Source organism: Akanthomyces muscarius, chromosome 4 (genome assembly GCF_028009165.1).
Source record: "Akanthomyces muscarius strain Ve6 chromosome 4, whole genome shotgun sequence".
NCBI lineage: Eukaryota > Fungi > Ascomycota > Sordariomycetes > Hypocreales > Cordycipitaceae > Akanthomyces > Akanthomyces muscarius.
Genome location: NC_079244.1, coordinates 87,456 through 104,807, shown reverse-complemented (window position 1 = coordinate 104,807; position 17,352 = coordinate 87,456). Strand labels below are relative to the sequence as shown.

The 17,352-nt window shown below is 53.1% G+C and overlaps 6 protein-coding genes across 8 annotated transcripts; 3 read left to right on the top strand and 3 right to left on the bottom strand.

Moving 5' to 3' along the window:
* Positions 1-533: 533 nt before the first annotated feature.
* LMH87_010661 (uncharacterized protein) lies at positions 534-2,756 on the bottom strand (the record flags this gene model as incomplete). Of its 2 annotated transcripts, XM_056199673.1 has the most annotated exons (2): positions 709-712; positions 817-2,756. In XM_056199673.1, 2 exons carry the CDS (start codon positions 2,754-2,756, stop codon positions 709-711), a joined length of 1,944 nt encoding a protein of 647 aa, XP_056051598.1. The 2 variants fall into 2 exon arrangements, with proteins under 2 accessions (XP_056051599.1, XP_056051598.1); XM_056199674.1 differs by having other exon boundaries at positions 534-2,756.
* Positions 2,757-7,695: 4,939 nt separating this feature from the next.
* Positions 7,696-9,202, top strand: LMH87_010660 (uncharacterized protein; the record flags this gene model as incomplete). Its single annotated transcript, XM_056199672.1, has 4 exons — positions 7,696-8,651; positions 8,704-8,976; positions 9,055-9,069; positions 9,148-9,202. The coding sequence occupies 4 exons, from the start codon at positions 7,696-7,698 to the stop codon at positions 9,200-9,202; spliced, it is 1,299 nt and encodes a 432-aa protein (XP_056051597.1).
* A 481-nt stretch (positions 9,203-9,683) lies between these two features.
* On the top strand, positions 9,684-11,000 carry LMH87_010659 (uncharacterized protein; the record flags this gene model as incomplete). Its single annotated transcript, XM_056199670.1, has 1 exon — positions 9,684-11,000. One exon carries the CDS (start codon positions 9,684-9,686, stop codon positions 10,998-11,000), a length of 1,317 nt encoding a protein of 438 aa, XP_056051596.1.
* Positions 11,001-11,760: 760 nt separating this feature from the next.
* Positions 11,761-12,867, top strand: LMH87_010658 (uncharacterized protein; the record flags this gene model as incomplete). Of its 2 annotated transcripts, XM_056199668.1 has the most annotated exons (2): positions 12,224-12,286; positions 12,346-12,867. In XM_056199668.1, 2 exons carry the CDS (start codon positions 12,224-12,226, stop codon positions 12,865-12,867), a joined length of 585 nt encoding a protein of 194 aa, XP_056051594.1. The 2 variants fall into 2 exon arrangements, with proteins under 2 accessions (XP_056051595.1, XP_056051594.1); XM_056199669.1 differs by having other exon boundaries at positions 11,761-12,867.
* Positions 12,868-12,908: 41 nt separating this feature from the next.
* On the bottom strand, positions 12,909-13,493 carry LMH87_010657 (uncharacterized protein; the record flags this gene model as incomplete). The annotated part of the gene is made up of 1 exon (XM_056199667.1): positions 12,909-13,493. One exon carries the CDS (start codon positions 13,491-13,493, stop codon positions 12,909-12,911), a length of 585 nt encoding a protein of 194 aa, XP_056051593.1.
* Positions 13,494-14,663: 1,170 nt separating this feature from the next.
* Positions 14,664-16,019, bottom strand: LMH87_010656 (uncharacterized protein; the record flags this gene model as incomplete). Its single annotated transcript, XM_056199666.1, has 1 exon — positions 14,664-16,019. One exon carries the CDS (start codon positions 16,017-16,019, stop codon positions 14,664-14,666), a length of 1,356 nt encoding a protein of 451 aa, XP_056051592.1.
* Positions 16,020-17,352: the final 1,333 nt, after the last annotated feature.

The window sequence follows — 17,352 nt, the reverse complement described above, 5'->3', positions numbered from 1 at the left end:
TTTCTTACACACACAGTTTTGAGCGAGCTAGAATATTCATAATTGTTAGGTGATAAATTATCTCCCTCCTGCTGCGGTCCCTTTGAATGAGCATCGCCATGGATGCAGGCAAGTATCATCTCTCAATCGCTTTCTCAGAGTCGCTGTACTACAAGGACGCGTGCCCCGCTTCAGTCATCATTTAAAAAAGTAGTTCTTCCACCATCAAAACAGAGAAATCTGGTATATGCCCACCGCGGGCTGTATGATCTAAAACGCCAGCTGTAAACCAAAAAAAAGGCCTCACAAAATGCCGCAAAGAAACTGTTGTGCTCGTCACATCGAAACCATCTCTCATGACGCTCTCGCGATAGTGACCATGTCGCGGTTTCCCATACTCCACGATTCAGTCCCGATGCAAAAGAATTTCAGCCCTGGCCTGGTTGCTGCCTGTCCATGCGGCCGTAATGCAAAATCCATATGACTTAGCGACGGGAAAAGTGGTATCCAAGTAAAGAAAGAAAAATAACCAGTCAAGAAATGTGACAAATCGGTTAAGCTGCCGCGTTCGAGGCTGCCGCGTTTCGACGCTTTGCCAAGTTTTCAATGTTCAAGTTCATCGGCGGTCGAGAGATTTCCAAGCTTCGACTGGGCATGCGTCCACCAGGCGTTCGCGGATGAGCCACGTTGACACGCCCGGATCGCTCCAGGATACGCGGTGGTGCCTCGTCACCTTCGGAGCCAGAGTCGTCATTGTCCTCGAAGCCGGCATCGGCGAGACGCACAAAGTAGTCGGCAAGCCCGTCGACAGAGGGCGTGCCCACTACGGTATCGTACGTCGGGGGCGGCGTCATGGCCGGCGTACCAGCCGCATCACTGCCGCGGTCGACAAGCATCGGGGGCGGGGCTGTATCCTCGTCGAAGCCTGGGGGATTGAAGCTCGGTGCACGCAAGAGGTGAATGGGGCGAGAGCTGCGATCGACAGGAGCGTCGACGGAAGCTCGCGTAGGACTGGTGTTGCCACTTGTGGGCTCATGAGCCGATTGATGAACATGAGCGGCGCGAGGCGCGGCGGGGAGAAGATCAGTCACGGAAGCTGCCTCGCTATCAGCCGGCGCGAGCGCAATCGATGAGGCGGTAGGCGACGCATCGGTAGCGACAATGTGAGCATCAGGACATCCGCAAGACGCATGATACACATCGGGCGTGGTGGCAGGTCCCGCGTACGAGGGCAGGTATGTGTTGGCCTGTGTTGCGCGGCAGTCAAGAACGGTAAAGGGCGAGTCGATACTGATCTCGAAATGGCGACGCTTTGTGCCGGACGGGTCGTCGGGGTCGAGACGGCTAATACGCATGACGACTTTGATCCAGTGGTAGACATTGACATTCTTCCAGCTACAGTCAGGATGGAGTCGCAAATCTTTGTTCTTGGCCATCATTTCGCATGTCGGTATCTGGACGTTGGCTTCAATCTCGGTAGCACCCCACATGTTTTCAAGCCCAAGCTCCAGCTCGCCGAGGAGGTTATCTGTCGGCTCGGGCAAAGGCTCGGGAGGCACGCGTCGTCTCGACGCATCGGCGATGCGGCGCCTGCGAGCTGTTTCTCTAGCTTCATTTCGCTGTTGAGGCGTAAGCTCGCCACCGCGGACGGTTCGCACGGACGAGTTGCGCCAATGAGAGTCGAGGGGTTTTCCAGCAACCTTTTCGAGAAGGAGAATCTTTCGACCAGGATCTTTGCGCGTAACGCGCTTGTCGTTGGTCCAGTACTCGGTGGACTCGGTGAGAAAGACCTTGAGTTTGTGGATATGAACCTTGTCGAGTGGCGTCAACTTGAATGCTATGGGGATCTTGGAGCCAATGGGAAAGCTCTTGCCGGAGATGACAATGTCGTAGTGGAGCTGATTCTCCCATTGCCTACTTATAGAGATGGGTTCAGACATTTCTTGCGACATTTGATCGGGCAATCGCACAATAGAAACTTCCTTGACGCCATGGAGATTAGGTTTGAATGCGCCGGCACGGTCAACAGTAGCGTGCAGCTCCCACTTGACAGAACCGTACTGTAGCTTGGCCGTCTCGAGTTGGTGATAGTCAATGGGGAGCTCGAACGAGTAGTCGTAGGTGCCAGGGTAAAAGACCTTGTAGCCTTTTGCCTGTGTTGCGGAAGCGACGCTGTAGTCGTTCTTACCGAAACTGCGCGATTGCACGGTTTGCAGAGACAAACGTTTCAATTCCTTCGAGGTCAGGCCGGCGCGGTGTGACTGGTTTGTAGGCATAGCGAGGTTCGTGTTGCTCGAGTTGTTGGAACTTGATTTTAAGGAATATGTGCATTGATTTCCGTACTCGTTTTCCCATCCTTCGTTCATCGCGTTGAAGAAAGTCAAGACTTGCGTTCTCAAGCTTTCCTCCTCGAACAGATCTTGTTTAAGGGGAGGAATGCCCTCTGGCCACTCGGTGCGAGCACGGCCAAGCAATTTGAGCTGGACAGCCTTAATCTTGACGTTTTTCGTGACATTGAGTCGCAAACGGCCTCGTAGAAGCGCCGTGCCGCTCCGGTGCTCCATCCGTGAATGGTTGTCGTGTTCGAAGCCGTACAGAAAGACATTTTGCTCGCCGAGCAAAATGGAGCAGGTTACGCCACTACCCGATGCGACGGGTTTGGGTAGTTCTGTGACGGAGGTCATGGCTGACTTGTTCATCATCCTGGAAGAGAAGTAGCCGGTATCAGCAGGTAAGCGATAAGCAGCTGTGTCGGTGCCTCTGCGGCGTGACGTCATTGCGCGTGGTGTACTAGCAGCTTCTTCGGTGATGCTCGAAGCAGAGCTCGATGCCGAGCTAGGCTCTGGTATGTGAGCAAGTTGGTCCTGCTGCACAAAATTGGCGGATTGGCTGGTAGTCCACGACAGGCGCAGCCTCTCGGTGGCAGCTGCTGTATTGAGTTGTTTGCTGGATGGGGGGGTCGGCGTCTGACGACAACATGCAGATTCTGAACTGGATAATCTGCGAAGAAGGATTCGCCGTTCGATTTTGCGAGTAGGCTTCACTTGTTGTCTCTGTCGCCGGATTCTGAGACTGAATGACTTTGGAGGTGGGCGAAGATCGCGAGGTATATAGCCTGAGGGGTAAGAGAGAATATGGATGGCTTGAGGACGGGTTCGGCGAGGACCAATTAATGGTGCGGGAAAGCGCTCGGTTGAGGTGGCAGAGTTGGTAGGATGAAGCCAATCTGGACGATAGAAAATATTGCCGCTCTCAGCGATTATCCAAGGACTGGAGCGTTGACAAGGTCGGGACCTGGGTTCAGTCATGTTAACGCCTGCACCAGGACTATGTAGTTGAGGCTATAAGAATAGCTGCCCAACATTCGGCGAACGAATTGAAGGAGCTGGGAAAAGATGAGGTGGAAGAGTGACGCGTCTAGGGGCGCAAAAGGTCAAATAGGCTGGGGTTATCTTTCAAGCAAACGGCGCGCCCAAAGCAAATGCAACGGCTATAGCGGGGAAAGCGCCATGACACGACTTGGGGGAGGACTCTTGCCCAGCAAGATCAGCGCCACGAAAAGGTGGGATAGCGTGCAAGGGGCTTGAGGGTGTGGGGGTTGCAACGGACGAGGCGTAGTAACGATCAAGGTCGCAGCAGGCGAGGCAAGCAAAGCGAGCGAGCGAATAATGAAGGAAGATGGTTAAAGCACAGCCACAACCACAGCTGTGGTGATACTGGGCAGGCTTGGGTCAAGGGCGGGTGGAAAGTTGCAAAGCAAGGCAAGATGTGGCAGGCGGGCTGCATGAAAACAAGCGATCGAGATTGTCTAAAACTTGTCGGGATGGACTACCAGTGCATCATCACCTTTACTGCGGTGGACCAGTTGCCGGGGTCTGCGTTGCGGGCGAGGTGTGTGTGGGCATAAATGAGCGCAGAGGTGGGAAAGTTGGTAAGAGTGCGTGAGGTGAAAATCCCACGGCATGATGGATAGTAGACGGTAGTGATGGGGAATGAGATGACCCGTCAGAGGCTGTGGCTGTGCAAAGAGGTCGTGCATGGCAAGGCATGGGGTCTTCGACGGCAGAAAATCAAGGTAGAACGAATATAGCTTACCTGGTGCCAGGTACCAAGGAGTTGCTCCTCAATGCTAGAGAGAGCACGAATGCGACAGCCAAGCGATGGTGCAGAATGGTGTGGCAGGGCAAGAGCTATCGAGCGTGGGGCCAGGACGTAGGTAGTGTCGGCAATTGGATTAGGGCAAGCCAGCGATAGGTATGCGGTAACAAATGCTTAACAATGTCTCATGCCCGGATCTTCACGAGTGTTGATCTCGAATTGCGTGAGAATGGGAGCGAGCGAGCGTGTGACCGAGGCTGACCGGGGGCGGAGAGGCTCGAGGCGGAATGGGGTCCAGCTTTGCGCAAATGGACAAGAGGGTAGCGGGACGGGCGGGCAGCGCAGGTGTCGCCCGAGATGACGCAGATTTAAGAGTCAGAAGCCGTTGTTGGCATCCTGAGTTTTGTTGTTGATAATGCTGCAAGATCGACAGGAGGGTTTCAAAGTGTGAGAATGCCTTAAGGGGGAGAGAGATTGGTGGGGGGCGGGCGAAGAGAAATAGAAAAATAAAAAGACGAGATGCAAAACGACGAGACGGGAAAACCGGTCGAGACTTTCTTTCGTTCTGAGATGGATGACTCGACTGGAGTGAGCAAAGTGGAAAGGGCAGGAGACAGCGTCGTAAATTTAGCTGATGGAGAAGAGCGAGAGAGAGGTGTAAAAGTCGGGGCTAGTGTGGCGCTAGATGTGGCGGGTAGTCATGCTTTCTGTATTCTGTAATTGCTGCTGATGCTGAATTTTTCTCTTAATTGATTTTCGCTCAATGGGTGTCGAGGCCGTTGTGTTATTATTATGCAACCCGAGTCGCTGCTTATGGGCATCCAAGCATAGTAAATGCCTAATAAGAGGGACAGAGCCGGGCTTCGTTTCGGAACCAGGATCGGGGATGCAGGGCAATACCAGTATTGCTCAGGGTGGACAATCCGACGATGCCGCTTCACGCACCCGGTTGGCTCCAGGCGGCGACTCCACTGCAGCCAGCCACCAGCCAGCGCCCCGAAAAGCCGATACAGCGCACTTGTACCTGCTGTAGACCACCGTTCTAGGCCCCAAAAGGCCCTGGAGCTCCGATAAGTATGCTACCTAGTGTCATCTCTCCTGCTCGCGCACAAGCCGATGGCCGCCTGCCTCAACCATCATCGCCTTCATCGACGTAATTCGTCGTCGCTTCATCCGCCGGCGAAACCATGCTCGGTTTCATCTACGACATCATCTTCAGTCACTAAAAATGGCCACCTCAGCTGGCGCTGCTCGGTTGGAGCGGCCCATCGCTTCCGATCCTCCTGCCCAGTGCGAGCGTCCCAGCATCCACAAAGCACATATCGCTCAAGCATTGGCACTTAGCACTTGGCACCCATCTCCAGAATACTCAGCATGAGCGAGCGCACGCCCCAACGTTGGCCCCTTTCCAGATCGGCGTTTGGGTTCTCCTCTGACGGATGCATGACGGAATCGCAGCTGGCTCGCGCTCCACTTGGGTTTCTTGCTCGCAGCTTCACTGGGCTGGTCCTCTTGTCCTGGTCTGCCAGCTAATAATAGGCTGCGCAGACGCCTCAAGACCACAGAAACCTTTTCTTTTTTACCATTGCATTCAATTTCATACGCCCGTCGTCGATGGAATCAATGTCTCTCCATTCTCTGGGGTATCACGCACGGCAAAAACCCTCCTTGGTCGAATTGCCACTCCCGCATTTGCTGGACATCTCCGCGGACCATCCACTGCCCATGACACCTCCAACCTGCCATGGCCTGCTTGGAATGATTTGATTCCATGGAGCAGCCCACTGCCCGCCCTGTCAGGCCATCCGACATTTCTTTTCTCTGCCGGCTTTCTTCGCTTTGGCCCGTCCCCGCTCTCCGAACCGGCGCCGGTCGCGAGCCTTTCCTAGGAGAAACCCACATCATCCGCGTCTCCCGGCCGCACATCGCCCGCATAAATCTCCAAGACACCAAATGCAGGTGCCAAATTCCTGTCCGGAGAATATGGCTCGGCCGACCTGACCCTTAGTAACCTATATGCGGGCATACCGGCTTGCTCCATAGAGCTAGGACTTGCATGACATGCCTTGTGTATAGTCGCCTAATAATGAGTCTGCTCACATAACCGCTGTTGGATCATGCGACTTGTATGAATACTGATAGCTCCACCTCGTTGCTCGCATGACGGCTTGCCCTGCCAAGGATCACCCGCCTGCGCCCAACGTCTCACGCTGCACGGTCAATCAGTCCTTTTTAATTGTTCCCACAATGGAAGAAAACTGCTACCCACTCACACTCACACACATGGTGACCGCTAGTCCCGCTGACGACCATGCGCGCGCCGCACACAACAGGCTGCTGCACACGCACACGCTTGCTCCCTCACTCGCAACTCGGCACGGCCGCTGAAACTCTCAAGCCAGTCCATTTTCTAGCGTTTCCAGAATCTGCAAGACTACTCGCCCAATGATTTCCGCGGTAGGATACTTGGCGTTGACGTATCTGATAGGCCCGTGGACGACATTGAAGACCTCGCCGCCTCTACCGATGGGAGATGCCGCGCTTTGCACAAGTGCTTTGCTCACCGACTCATTGTTACCCGTGGCTGCCCAGCTACTCCTCAATCATTGACCCCGTGTTAAGAGGCAGAATCGCATCCGAGTCTGAAACAGCTCATCTTTCGCATCTCCCCTAGTTGTTGGCGACGCGACAGCCACACCAAGCCACAGCGCTGCAGGGATCGGCACTAATGAGGTCATAGAGTGTGCACGTTAGAGTCGCCCCAAACGAGATATTGCACTCGAGCCAGCAGATGCCCCTGCTGATGGGACAGCCCACATTGCGGCGCGGGCCTGTTGATATAACTTGGGCAAAACTGTCAAGACGATTCAAAGCAGAAAGAGGCAGCTTTCTCAAAGTTTGGAAGGCTCGGATTGTATCTGAAATATCGAGTGCTGGCCCTGAAGCGCACCAACCTGTGGCTTGAGACTGAGAAGGGTTGTATGGCGGCCGTTGTCCCCAGCAATAGAAATCCGCGACCACTGCTTGGGTCTACATTACAGGGTTCTCTGGGCTAGGGGCAAAACATATTAGCCTCGCGCATGTAGATTGGTAAGCCCTCCAGGGTAGGCCCTTGACTTTCGCGACATCTGTAGCAGCCCAGCCAAAGCAAGAACAAAATATAGTCTTCACTCATCTCATCGCACCGAAGCGTTTGATACAGTGCTGATATTGAAGGAAGGGTCTCTTTAGGATGTTCCGTACGTGTTCCGGCACTGGTGACCTGATCATATATGGCATGTAATCGGCGACATGTTACACAAAATCATTCTTCGATCCGTGGCATGTAGAACATGTCTTGTCTCAATCGGAAAAGTGCACAGAATCGCCGCTCTGATGATAGACAGTCAAATAACCAGGTACAGGCGAATTTCATATGTATGGGGTGCCTGATACGGCGACGTGTCCGAGGCGAGGCTGGATTTTCCGAGGCCGAACTAATACTCCGGACAATTCAGCACCGGCGGAATACCACCAGGCAAATGTACAGACACGAGTACTTAAAGCAAGAGAAAACCGCCCAGGTAGTGAAGCTGACTCCAATTGCTACCTTTACATTTTCTATCCTCATACCCTAGCATGATGGACATTCTCATTGTTGGCTGTGGCATCGCCGGTTCGTCGCTAGCAAGCTTCCTTCTGGTGAATGCCACCGATGCACAAAGAAAGACCATGAAAATCACAATTTTGGAACGTGCTTCTGAGCTGCGACCATATGGGCAGAATATCGACGTTCGCGGCTACGGCGTCGAGATGCTCCGCAAACTCGACCTCGAGGCTGCGGTGCGCGCCTCCACCACAGGCGAAGAAGGCGTGCAGCTGGTGGACGCATACCACCGTGTTTGGGCATCTATCGCGGCAGACAAGACGGGCAAGATCCAGACGCCTACGAGTGACATTGAAATTCTACGTGGGCGGCTAGCGCAGCTCTGCTGGAAGCGAAGCATGCAACTAAGCGACGAGTGTCAGGCCAGCGGCGGCCACGGCATCAGCTACGTCTTTGGTGACTCCCTCTCAGCCATCGAACATATTGGCGACAAGGCACAGGTCACCTTCACCAAAAGCGGGCAGAAGCAGGCCTACGATATTGTGGTCGGCGCCGACGGCTCGCAGAGCCAGACCAGAGCGCTGGCCTGGGGCGCCGCTCAGGAGGCAACGGCAGTGCACAGTCTCAACGTGTACGGCGCCTTCTTCAGTATTCCACGGGAGGAGCACGATACGAAATGGCGTAAGTGGTTTCACGCCACGGGAGGAAGAGCCATCATGCTCCGACCAGACGATTGCGGAAAGCGATCCACCATCTTTATGACGGTCATGAACGACACGGACGCGCGGCTCCCCGTGGCAGGAAAGAAGCACAACAACATGAGTGAGAAGAAGGCCTTGATGGAAGAATACTTTACGGGGGCGGGCTGGGAGACGGAGCGGATTTTGCGGGAGATGGCTGACGCGGAAGACTTTTACTTTGACGCCTTGGTGCAGATCAAGATGGAGCGATGGAGCACCGGTCGAGTCGTACTTCTTGGCGATGCGGGGTGAGAGAAGACTGGTACTTGCTTAAACGTAGAGTATACTGACGGAGATTAGGTACTGCGCGTCTCCAATGTCAGGCATGGGCACGACATTGGCTTTCACAGGCGCACACAGCCTCGCCCGAGCCATTCTTCGGCGCCAAGATTCCCTTGAGCAAGTCTTTGCAGAGTATGAGGCAGAGATGCGGCCCATTGCAACCAAGGCACAGAAGCTCGCGCCGGGTATGCCGCGCATGATGCATCCACAGGCACTTTGGGAGCTGGTGCTACTGCATGGGCTCTTGTTCATCTTGAAGAATTCGGGAATATTTACGATTCTTGGCATGTTGTTCGGGCCGCCAGCAAACAAAATTTCTCTTGAAGAGCATTCATCTGTGCAATAATTACTGGGTTTGTATTACGACAGGACTGTGGGCACGGGGTATGTTGATATCTTGAAGTTGACGACATACATCGGAGCGGGGTTGTGACTGACATTATTTGCAATTTGGGCCGCAAGCACGCCTTACTTTTCTGAGAGTCTCCGACATCGAAGTGTTTTCGGTTCGTATTAGCGAGTTGCGAAAATTTGTAATTTGACAGGTCAATAGTCGGGTTGAAAATTAAAATCACAGCTGGTCGATTTACTACAAACATAGTAGAACAATCCCGCCGATACGCTACTTGGTCTGCGCGTGCAATATATATCGACCTACTAAAACGTCTAACCAAGGCCATCGAGCGCATCAGCGAGAAGTAGCGAAGCAGTTTCCAAATTGCGTCATGAGTGATGCAAGCATATTCCCAGGCAACACCTAAGGGCACGCTAGATGACAAGTTCCGAGGACTATTCAGCCGCAGTGCAACTACGGCATAAACTTCCGTCGGAGCACCCCGCCACTCCACACAGTCTACTACGTTGTAAGTGCGCTCACAACTACACCGATTTGCCGGTAACGAAGAAATCTTGCGAGATTTCTATTCCTCTTCCTACCAGTACTTTACTCTTTCTGGCTCCACGATCTTGTTCGTTGGCCTCAGTCGTAACACATTACCATGAAGGGCTCTATCTCCACGTTGTTCACCATTCTCCACGCTCTGGTGACGGTGGCCGCGGCGAGTTCATGCTCTGATGTTCTGCGCTTTGGAACCCCAGAATCGGTCGGCATGTTGTCAAAGCCGTTGAAAGATATGGTGAGCAATATATCGCACTTTACGAATGCCAGAAGCTGGGGTGCCCCGACACACAACGAAATTCTGCCCATTGAGCCAGGCGGAACTGTACTCATTGCGTGCAAGGGCCGAATCGTTAGCCACTTTGCCTTTGGGAAGCGAAATCTCTGGGCCGCAGTCAATGGCTACAGCGGCGACAAACTGCCTGCGTTGACGCAAGAAGACGCGACTATTGACACCATCTACGACATGGCGAGCCTCACTAAGCTATTCACAACGGTGGCGGTATTGCGTTGCTTGGACAAGGAACTTGTGACGCTCAATGGCACCGTCGTCACCTGGCTGCCAAAGTTTGGCGTCAATGGAAAACAAGAAATCACGCTGTTGCAGCTTCTGACTCACACAAGCGGTTTCGATGCGGACCCCGCGGCTGGACTGTGGACGCCGCAATTCCCAACCTACGCGTCGCGCATCGACGCAATCCTGTCCGCCAAGCCCATCAACGCGCCGGGTGACAAATACTTGTACTCAGACTTGAACTTTATGACATTGATGCTCGTCGTAGAGGCGGTGACCGGGAAACAACATGACGACGTTATTAAAGAATATACCTCTGCCATCGGTATGCCAGATACCTTTTTCAATCGCGGCAATGTGGAGGGCAGCCAGTTTCCTTACTACAGGCGCATGGCGACGCAAGAATTTCAAGCCGGCGTGCTGCCAGGGTACGAGCCGCCGCGCCCGCAACCGGTGCGCGGCACCGTACACGACGAGAATGCGTGGGCGCTGTCGGGCGTGTCCGGGCACGCGGGGCTCTTTTCAACGGCGCTGGAGACGGCCAAGTTTGGGCAAATGATACTCAACAACGGCACTTATGGCGGCAAACGAATCTTGAGCCAGAGCTCGGTCGACCTCATTTTTACCAACTTCAATGCCCGGTTTGGCGACCGCAACGCGCACGGCGTGGGTTTTGAGCTGAATCAGTACTACACGGCAGGGCCGATGGCGAATCTCCTGGCAGCGAGCCACACTGGCTTCACGGGCACGTCGCTGGTAATTGACCGCGCGAGCGGCACGGTGTTTGTGCATCTGGCGAATCGAGTGCATCCGTCGCGGAACTGGAGCAGCAATAATGCCGCGAGGGAGACGTTAGGGGCTTGGGTGGCTACGGCGCTGGGGCGGACGGTAGAGTTTCCTTAAGCCAACTCATGCATTAGAGGAACACATATATATCTATTACTGCCATGTTCTTTTTCTCGTGTAAGACATGCTCGCATTTTATCGCCCAATAATTCCGACAGGTTGGGATTCGAAACGCCGAGCACTTCTATAAAATGCGGAAACCTCCCGGCGCTGACCGGCCCGCTAACGTTACCCTTGGCAATGTGGCAATGTAACAGGCCAGCAGGCCGTGTCGATCTCCTCGTGGAGCGAGCGAAACGATGTAAACGGGCCGACGAGTCAAGCAGCTACAAGTGCCGAATTAGATCTTGCTTACATTCGAGGAAACCTTGTGCAATGTAAGCATCATCATCGTATACCATTGATTAAGAACATGAGCGAAGTATTCCCTTGACGCTCTCACATTGTGTTGAAGCGTTCATGGCGACCTTTTTGAATTACCGCACAGAGGCCAGGTCCCGCGCGAAAAGACTGCCGTCCAGGCTTGGTCAAGATCTGGACGGTATTACTGCACACGGCGGCCATGCCACGTTGATGCAACCACTATGAACAATGACATGACAAGGTTACAGATCAGGGCTCTGTTCCCTGGAATTCTGCACGTCCCCATCGCGGAGCTGAAAACTCGGGTGGAGAGGTAAGATGGGCTAGTGGGTATCTGCGATGCCTCCGGGTTTACAGCGTTATGCCAGGATATTTGACTCAGTTGAACTTAAATAAGAACCTGTTCCTCTAGCGAGTCCAATCGCAGACTCTTATCTACAATTTGCGATAAAAAATGCGCTTCGTTGAAACTGTCGTCTCTCTTGGGCTGCTCCTGGCTACCCAAGTCAAACCCTGCCGTGGCGCCTCCGATCTCGACATCCTCGCCGGCCAGCATGTCATTTACTCCTTCCCCTCGTCCAGTACGCCCCCCGCGCAGCTAGTCCAGCTCACCAGGGCCGGCCTCGTAGGGGGTATCATCCTGTTTGGCGAGAACGTCGACTCCAACACCGCCGCTTCCATGGAAACGCTGCGGAAAGCTTACGCCGCTTCCCCAGCGCCCGCACTGCTAAAAAGGACTACCGGGGCGGATGTAAAATTCTTCATCTCGACGGACCAGGAAGGTGGAAAGGTGCGCCGCATGAAGAATGATGAGCCAAAACTCTCCGCGAAACAGGTTGGCGCGTCGGCGGACGCAGCGGCTGCGGGCAAAGCGGCAGGAGCCGGTGCGGCGGCAACGTTGAAAAAGTTCAACAATAATGCGAACCTGGCGCCAGTTCTGGGCGTGTATCGCCAAGCTGGTGATTTTTTGGACTTTTATGGTCGGTCGTTTGGAAATAACTCTCAAGCAGTCATCAATGCCGTCGTGCCGTTCATCAAGGCCCAGCAAGCCGCCGGCGTCGCTGCCACGGCCAAACACTTTCCCGGTCTGGGCGCCGCCTCGCACGACGCCAACACCGACGAACGTCCTGTGACGCTGGAACTGTCTCTCGATGAGATCCGACACATCGATGAGGCTCCATACGTGCAGGCTATTGCCGCAGGCGTCGAGCTCGTCATGCTGTCTTGGGCCGTGTATCCCGCGCTCGACGGGCGCCCGGCCGGTCTTTCCAACAAGTGGGTACAGGATGAGCTCCGCGGCCGGCTAGGCTTCGCAGGCGTCACGATTACGGACGCCATGGAGGCGGGCTCGCTCAAGGGCTTCGGCAGTGCGGAGGAGACGGCGAAATTGGCAGCCGAGGCCGGTATGGACCTGCTTCTGGCGAGCGGACGGAATGTGACGCAGGGCGATACAATTAGGACAGCGCTGGTGAGTGGTGTCCAGTCGGGAAGGCTAAGCAGGACGCAGTTCGATGATGCGACGAAACGGATTGTGGCGATGCGTAGCAAGCTGTGGGCGTGAGAACTTGTGGTTATGACAGTTCTGGATGAAATATAACATAACTATATTTGCGCCTCGTCCTCCTTCCTCAATTTGAATGCCTCCATGATAATCCGTCGCACATGCGGCGCTGTTAGTGGAATAAACTTGCCATCTTCGCCTCCAACCCTGCCCTCAACCACTTCTTCCTCGGACGCCCACACCCAATCCTGATGTTCGTCCGGGTCCAGCACAATTTCCGCGCCGTCCGCCACATTCACCTCAAACACAAATTTGCAGAAAATCCTTTTCCCGCTCGAATTCGTAAATACAGTAAGGGCTTCGCCGCCAGCACCCTCCGTGACGCGCCGCAAAATACGGATAGTCGTCAGACCGGTTTCCTCTCGAAGCTCCCGCGCACAGCCATCAAGAATCGTCACGTCATCTCCATCAACGGCACCGCCAGGGAGCTCCCACTTATGGGGCATACTGTCACGGGCGGCACGCTGCACAAGTAGGATTCGCGCGGAAGAGAAGGCGTGAACGGACGAGTCAAAAACGATGGCGCTCGCGTGGAGGCCATCAAAGTGCTTGTTGTGAATGGCGAGCCATTCTTTTTCGGATACGTTGAAGTCGGCCACATTGCGCCCAAATGCGAGTTGAGACATAGGGTGATAATGATGGGCGGGGAGAAGGCGACGGACTGATTGGCTATGGACAGGTAAATAGACGTGTTGGAAAAGATTTGTGTCCGCCGATGAGCGAAGGTTCTATCAACATAAAAACGTTAGTCAGGTTTATCGAGTTCAGCTGCTCCACCACCGTCCACCTTCTTGTAACGGCAACGATGCGGCCCAAGTGCACACATAATATAGCGTAAAAAAAAAAAAAAAAAAAAAAAGAAAAAAGCCCGAACGTGGGTAGCTGTCAGCTTTCTGGTGTGTTTCATTCCAATAGGCGGCAGTTGGATCGGACTCGTGGCAAACAGAATCTTATCAGGTTTTGTTGGCGCCCTGTACGTTGCAAAATGACACTCAGGACATATTTACCGGCAGTGGTGTGAGAGGGCAGTAATCGCATTGCACGCCGTAGCTAAGAACAACCCGCAGGCGTTGTGAGATAGGGCTCAGACACGGGATTTGGTTTCTTCTGCTGGGCAGTCATCGCTCGATTTTAGTCAGCGATGCCATGCTATTTTACAAACAGAGCATGGCGAGCTGGATAATGATATCCATCCAAGTGGCCGTGCCAGCGAGGCGGTGACTACCATAGTATAAACACAAAAGTGGACACACTCACATCGCATTCTACATAGCTTGTTGGCAGAGGGCAGAAGGCCGAGGGCATAAAAGATCGGATTCCATGTACGCAATGGCTTCAAATCGTCCAAGTCTTCCAATTCTAAGTTCATTGGTAGAATATCACAATTTTTGTCTGGCTGCGCTTCTTTTCGCAACTTGCAACTTGCCATCGGTTGCGGATGGTCGCATAAATCTACATTGTTCTGCTATTTTCCATTTCTGCAAGTGATACGAGGGCCACCGTCGTGTGTACTATATCAATGCATCAACCCCGGCGGCTGGTAATATGCTGTTTATTGGTGTGATACGAGACGATGCCGGAAATGGCAACGTTGACATCGCTTCCATCGTGGGCGGCAGGTCAGACTCAAACTTCGAAGACAGCGTGACCGGAAGCAAACGACAAACCACCGAGACGAAAGATTTAAACCAATTATAACGTATTTGATTTAGTGTTGCTTATGGTAATGAAATCTTTGTATCGCGGTACGCTATCATTCCTTCAATTGGATGCGGTCTGGTCCCATGCTCCAACCATTAAGAGGCGAAAGCTTGCACAATATCGCTTATTACTGTAAGCCCTTCTATACCAGTTTCCGTTGCGCCCATTATTAGCTTAAGCCGTTCTTTTTTCTCGTCATCACTCAGCTCTGACATGGTCGCCTCAATCTTCTCCCGGCTCGGGCCGAGCAGCTGGACGCTCGCTTCGCCCGCAATCTTTCTGATTTTTCCACATACTTCCACGCGTAGCTCCCAAGATATCTGATGCGTGTGGCTTATGCAAAATGTTGTGAAATCGGGAGCCAGCTGTGGCTTGAACGCCTTTCCGATCCGCTGTCCGGCGACGTAGATGCCGTCGTTCTCCAGTACAAGCTGAAGCACATTTCCGATGTTGAGCGGCTTGCAATCCAGCCCAAATGGTAACGAAATGGCATCTCCCAAGTTTTTCAAAACATCTTTCGTACTAGAAGTATATTTCTCCATTACTGCAACTCGCTTTGGCGAAAAAGTTCCTGGGCAGACCGCGTTGGTGGTCGACTTAAGGGTCAACTCGAATGCCTCGAGTCGAAAGGTCAAGGACGGTTTCTGCTCAGTGATATCTGCATCTTCTCCAAGAGGAACGACCCCTATGAAAAATGTAATTTCATTTCCTAGCTGCACCTGTGCTGGGTAACCGACGTTGACGTTGAACCTGAATTCTGGAACTTTGGAGCGCGAGAAGAAGGATTTCTTCTTGGCACCAAGACCGTGTGCGTTTGGCGCCACAAGGGAAGGGGGTAATTCCAGGCACTCAGAAATCGGCACCATATCAAACCTAGTGTCTTTGGCCGATAAATATGAGCCGGGGGTGTAAACGAAAAGAGGGAGTGTTGCATTGCACGATGACCCCTTGGACGGCTTCAGCTCTGCCTCGAGGTAGTACTCGACATGAGCAATCACCGTCGTGGAGCTCCAGAAGTTGGCTCCCTTGTAGTAAAAGACGCTTGGAATTGTGCTGCCCTCAATATTCTGAGGATCAAGAGGCAAGAATGACGTGTCTGGGTTCTTGGTGGCCGCCAGCGCTGATGCGGCAGGTTTGATGGGTATTTGGGCTTCGAACCGCCAAGATTGGGTGTCGCTGCTCACCTGGAGGGGACCCTCGAACAGTGTCCAAGCGCTGCTGTCGTCAAAGAAGTTGAACCGGTTGCGGTAGTTGCTTGACCCGTGCTGGTGCTTCACAGTAATCTTCGACTTTGCTCTCCCGAAGAGTCGCAGAGTGACGGTCGTATTGTTGTCCACCAAAGGCGCTGTGCGTTGCACCATGCCAGAGATGACGTCTCCTGGCGTAAAAGTCTGCCATCGATCAAGCTCAATCGACAAGGCGTTGTTGGATTTGTACCCAGTACGAGGCATAGCTGATTCTTAGGGTTAATACGGAGTGGAAAGAATCGCTATTTAAGAATGTAACTGTCGTTTCGATATATTTGTTGGTTGTCGTGATCCGTTTTAGGGGCAATAAGCACTAAGAGGACGCGTTATTATTACTACTCTGCCGCAGCCGTAGCCTATTGGTAGAGTTCGCGATCTGTATTAACTATAGTGGGTATAGATTAAGTCATGCGGAAAAAAATCGCCATTTTGGGATAGCCTTTTTGGCTATATATTTGAATTTCTGGAGTAGTTAGCTAAAATCAAACATCCACTGCCAACGTGACAACTCCCGCACGGAGTGTAGTCGTCGCACTTACCATTGCCGCGGATTTTGTAAGAAGCGGCCCAAATGTCATTACCACTTATACCGCACGATTTTCCTTTTCCCGCCAGGGCAATATACCTTGCCAGCATTCTTCAACTTATCCACTACTTTGTTGCAGTTCGTTAAATCTACCGCCCTGGAACAGAGTCCCCTGCCCTGATGGCCGTAGTTGGACTCGGCGTTGCCTGCGTTGCCAGTGGCTCTGGCGCTGTGGAGTGGGGTTGTTTAATGAGCGATGTTTCGTCTCGGGCTAACATCGCCACAGAACTAATAATCTACTAAGTACACACAATCGCCTGGCTAGGATAGGAAACAATGCTTGGGGTTATGGCGTTACCCTGAGAGGTTCTTATGGCACGCGAAATATGCGAAAGGCGCGGGCAATGCAGCGGTATGACGTCTCTGGCTGCGTGAGGTTCCATATGCAGATGAAGTTCTGGTCGTGGGTAGGCTCTTGACCAGGCCAGCTGCGACATCCCTTTAATATAAGACTGGCTAATGAATGTATCCAAAACAAATTCTAAGAGCAACAACCGTGGCACCTTCTCCTATGTGAATAAAGGGGCGGAACCAATTTTCTGAGGGATAAGATGAACACTGAAAGCCGTATAAACGTAGCAGGGAGGCGACATCGGGGAAGTTTCTTGATGATATTTTCGTCGTCCGCAAAATGGCAAGATCTACTGATTGGACAGTCCAGTTCAGCTTGCACGTAAACTCCCTCTAGTATCCTCTTTTGCCTTCTCGGCAGCTGGCTCATCGACGGCGTCCTCCCACTTGGTCCAAGCCTAACGCTTGGTTTTCTTAGCAGTAGCAGGCTCATCAACAGCTCCCCTCTCTTGGTCCATGCTCAGCGTTTCTTAGGCGTCGCGTTGTAAGCGCGGCCATGCACCGATACGCCTTCTTCTGTACCATTAACATTAGACTAGTTAGTCCGGCGCCAGGGCGGCCTCAATGAACCTGGAGCCATGGGTGCAGCGGTAACCTGTG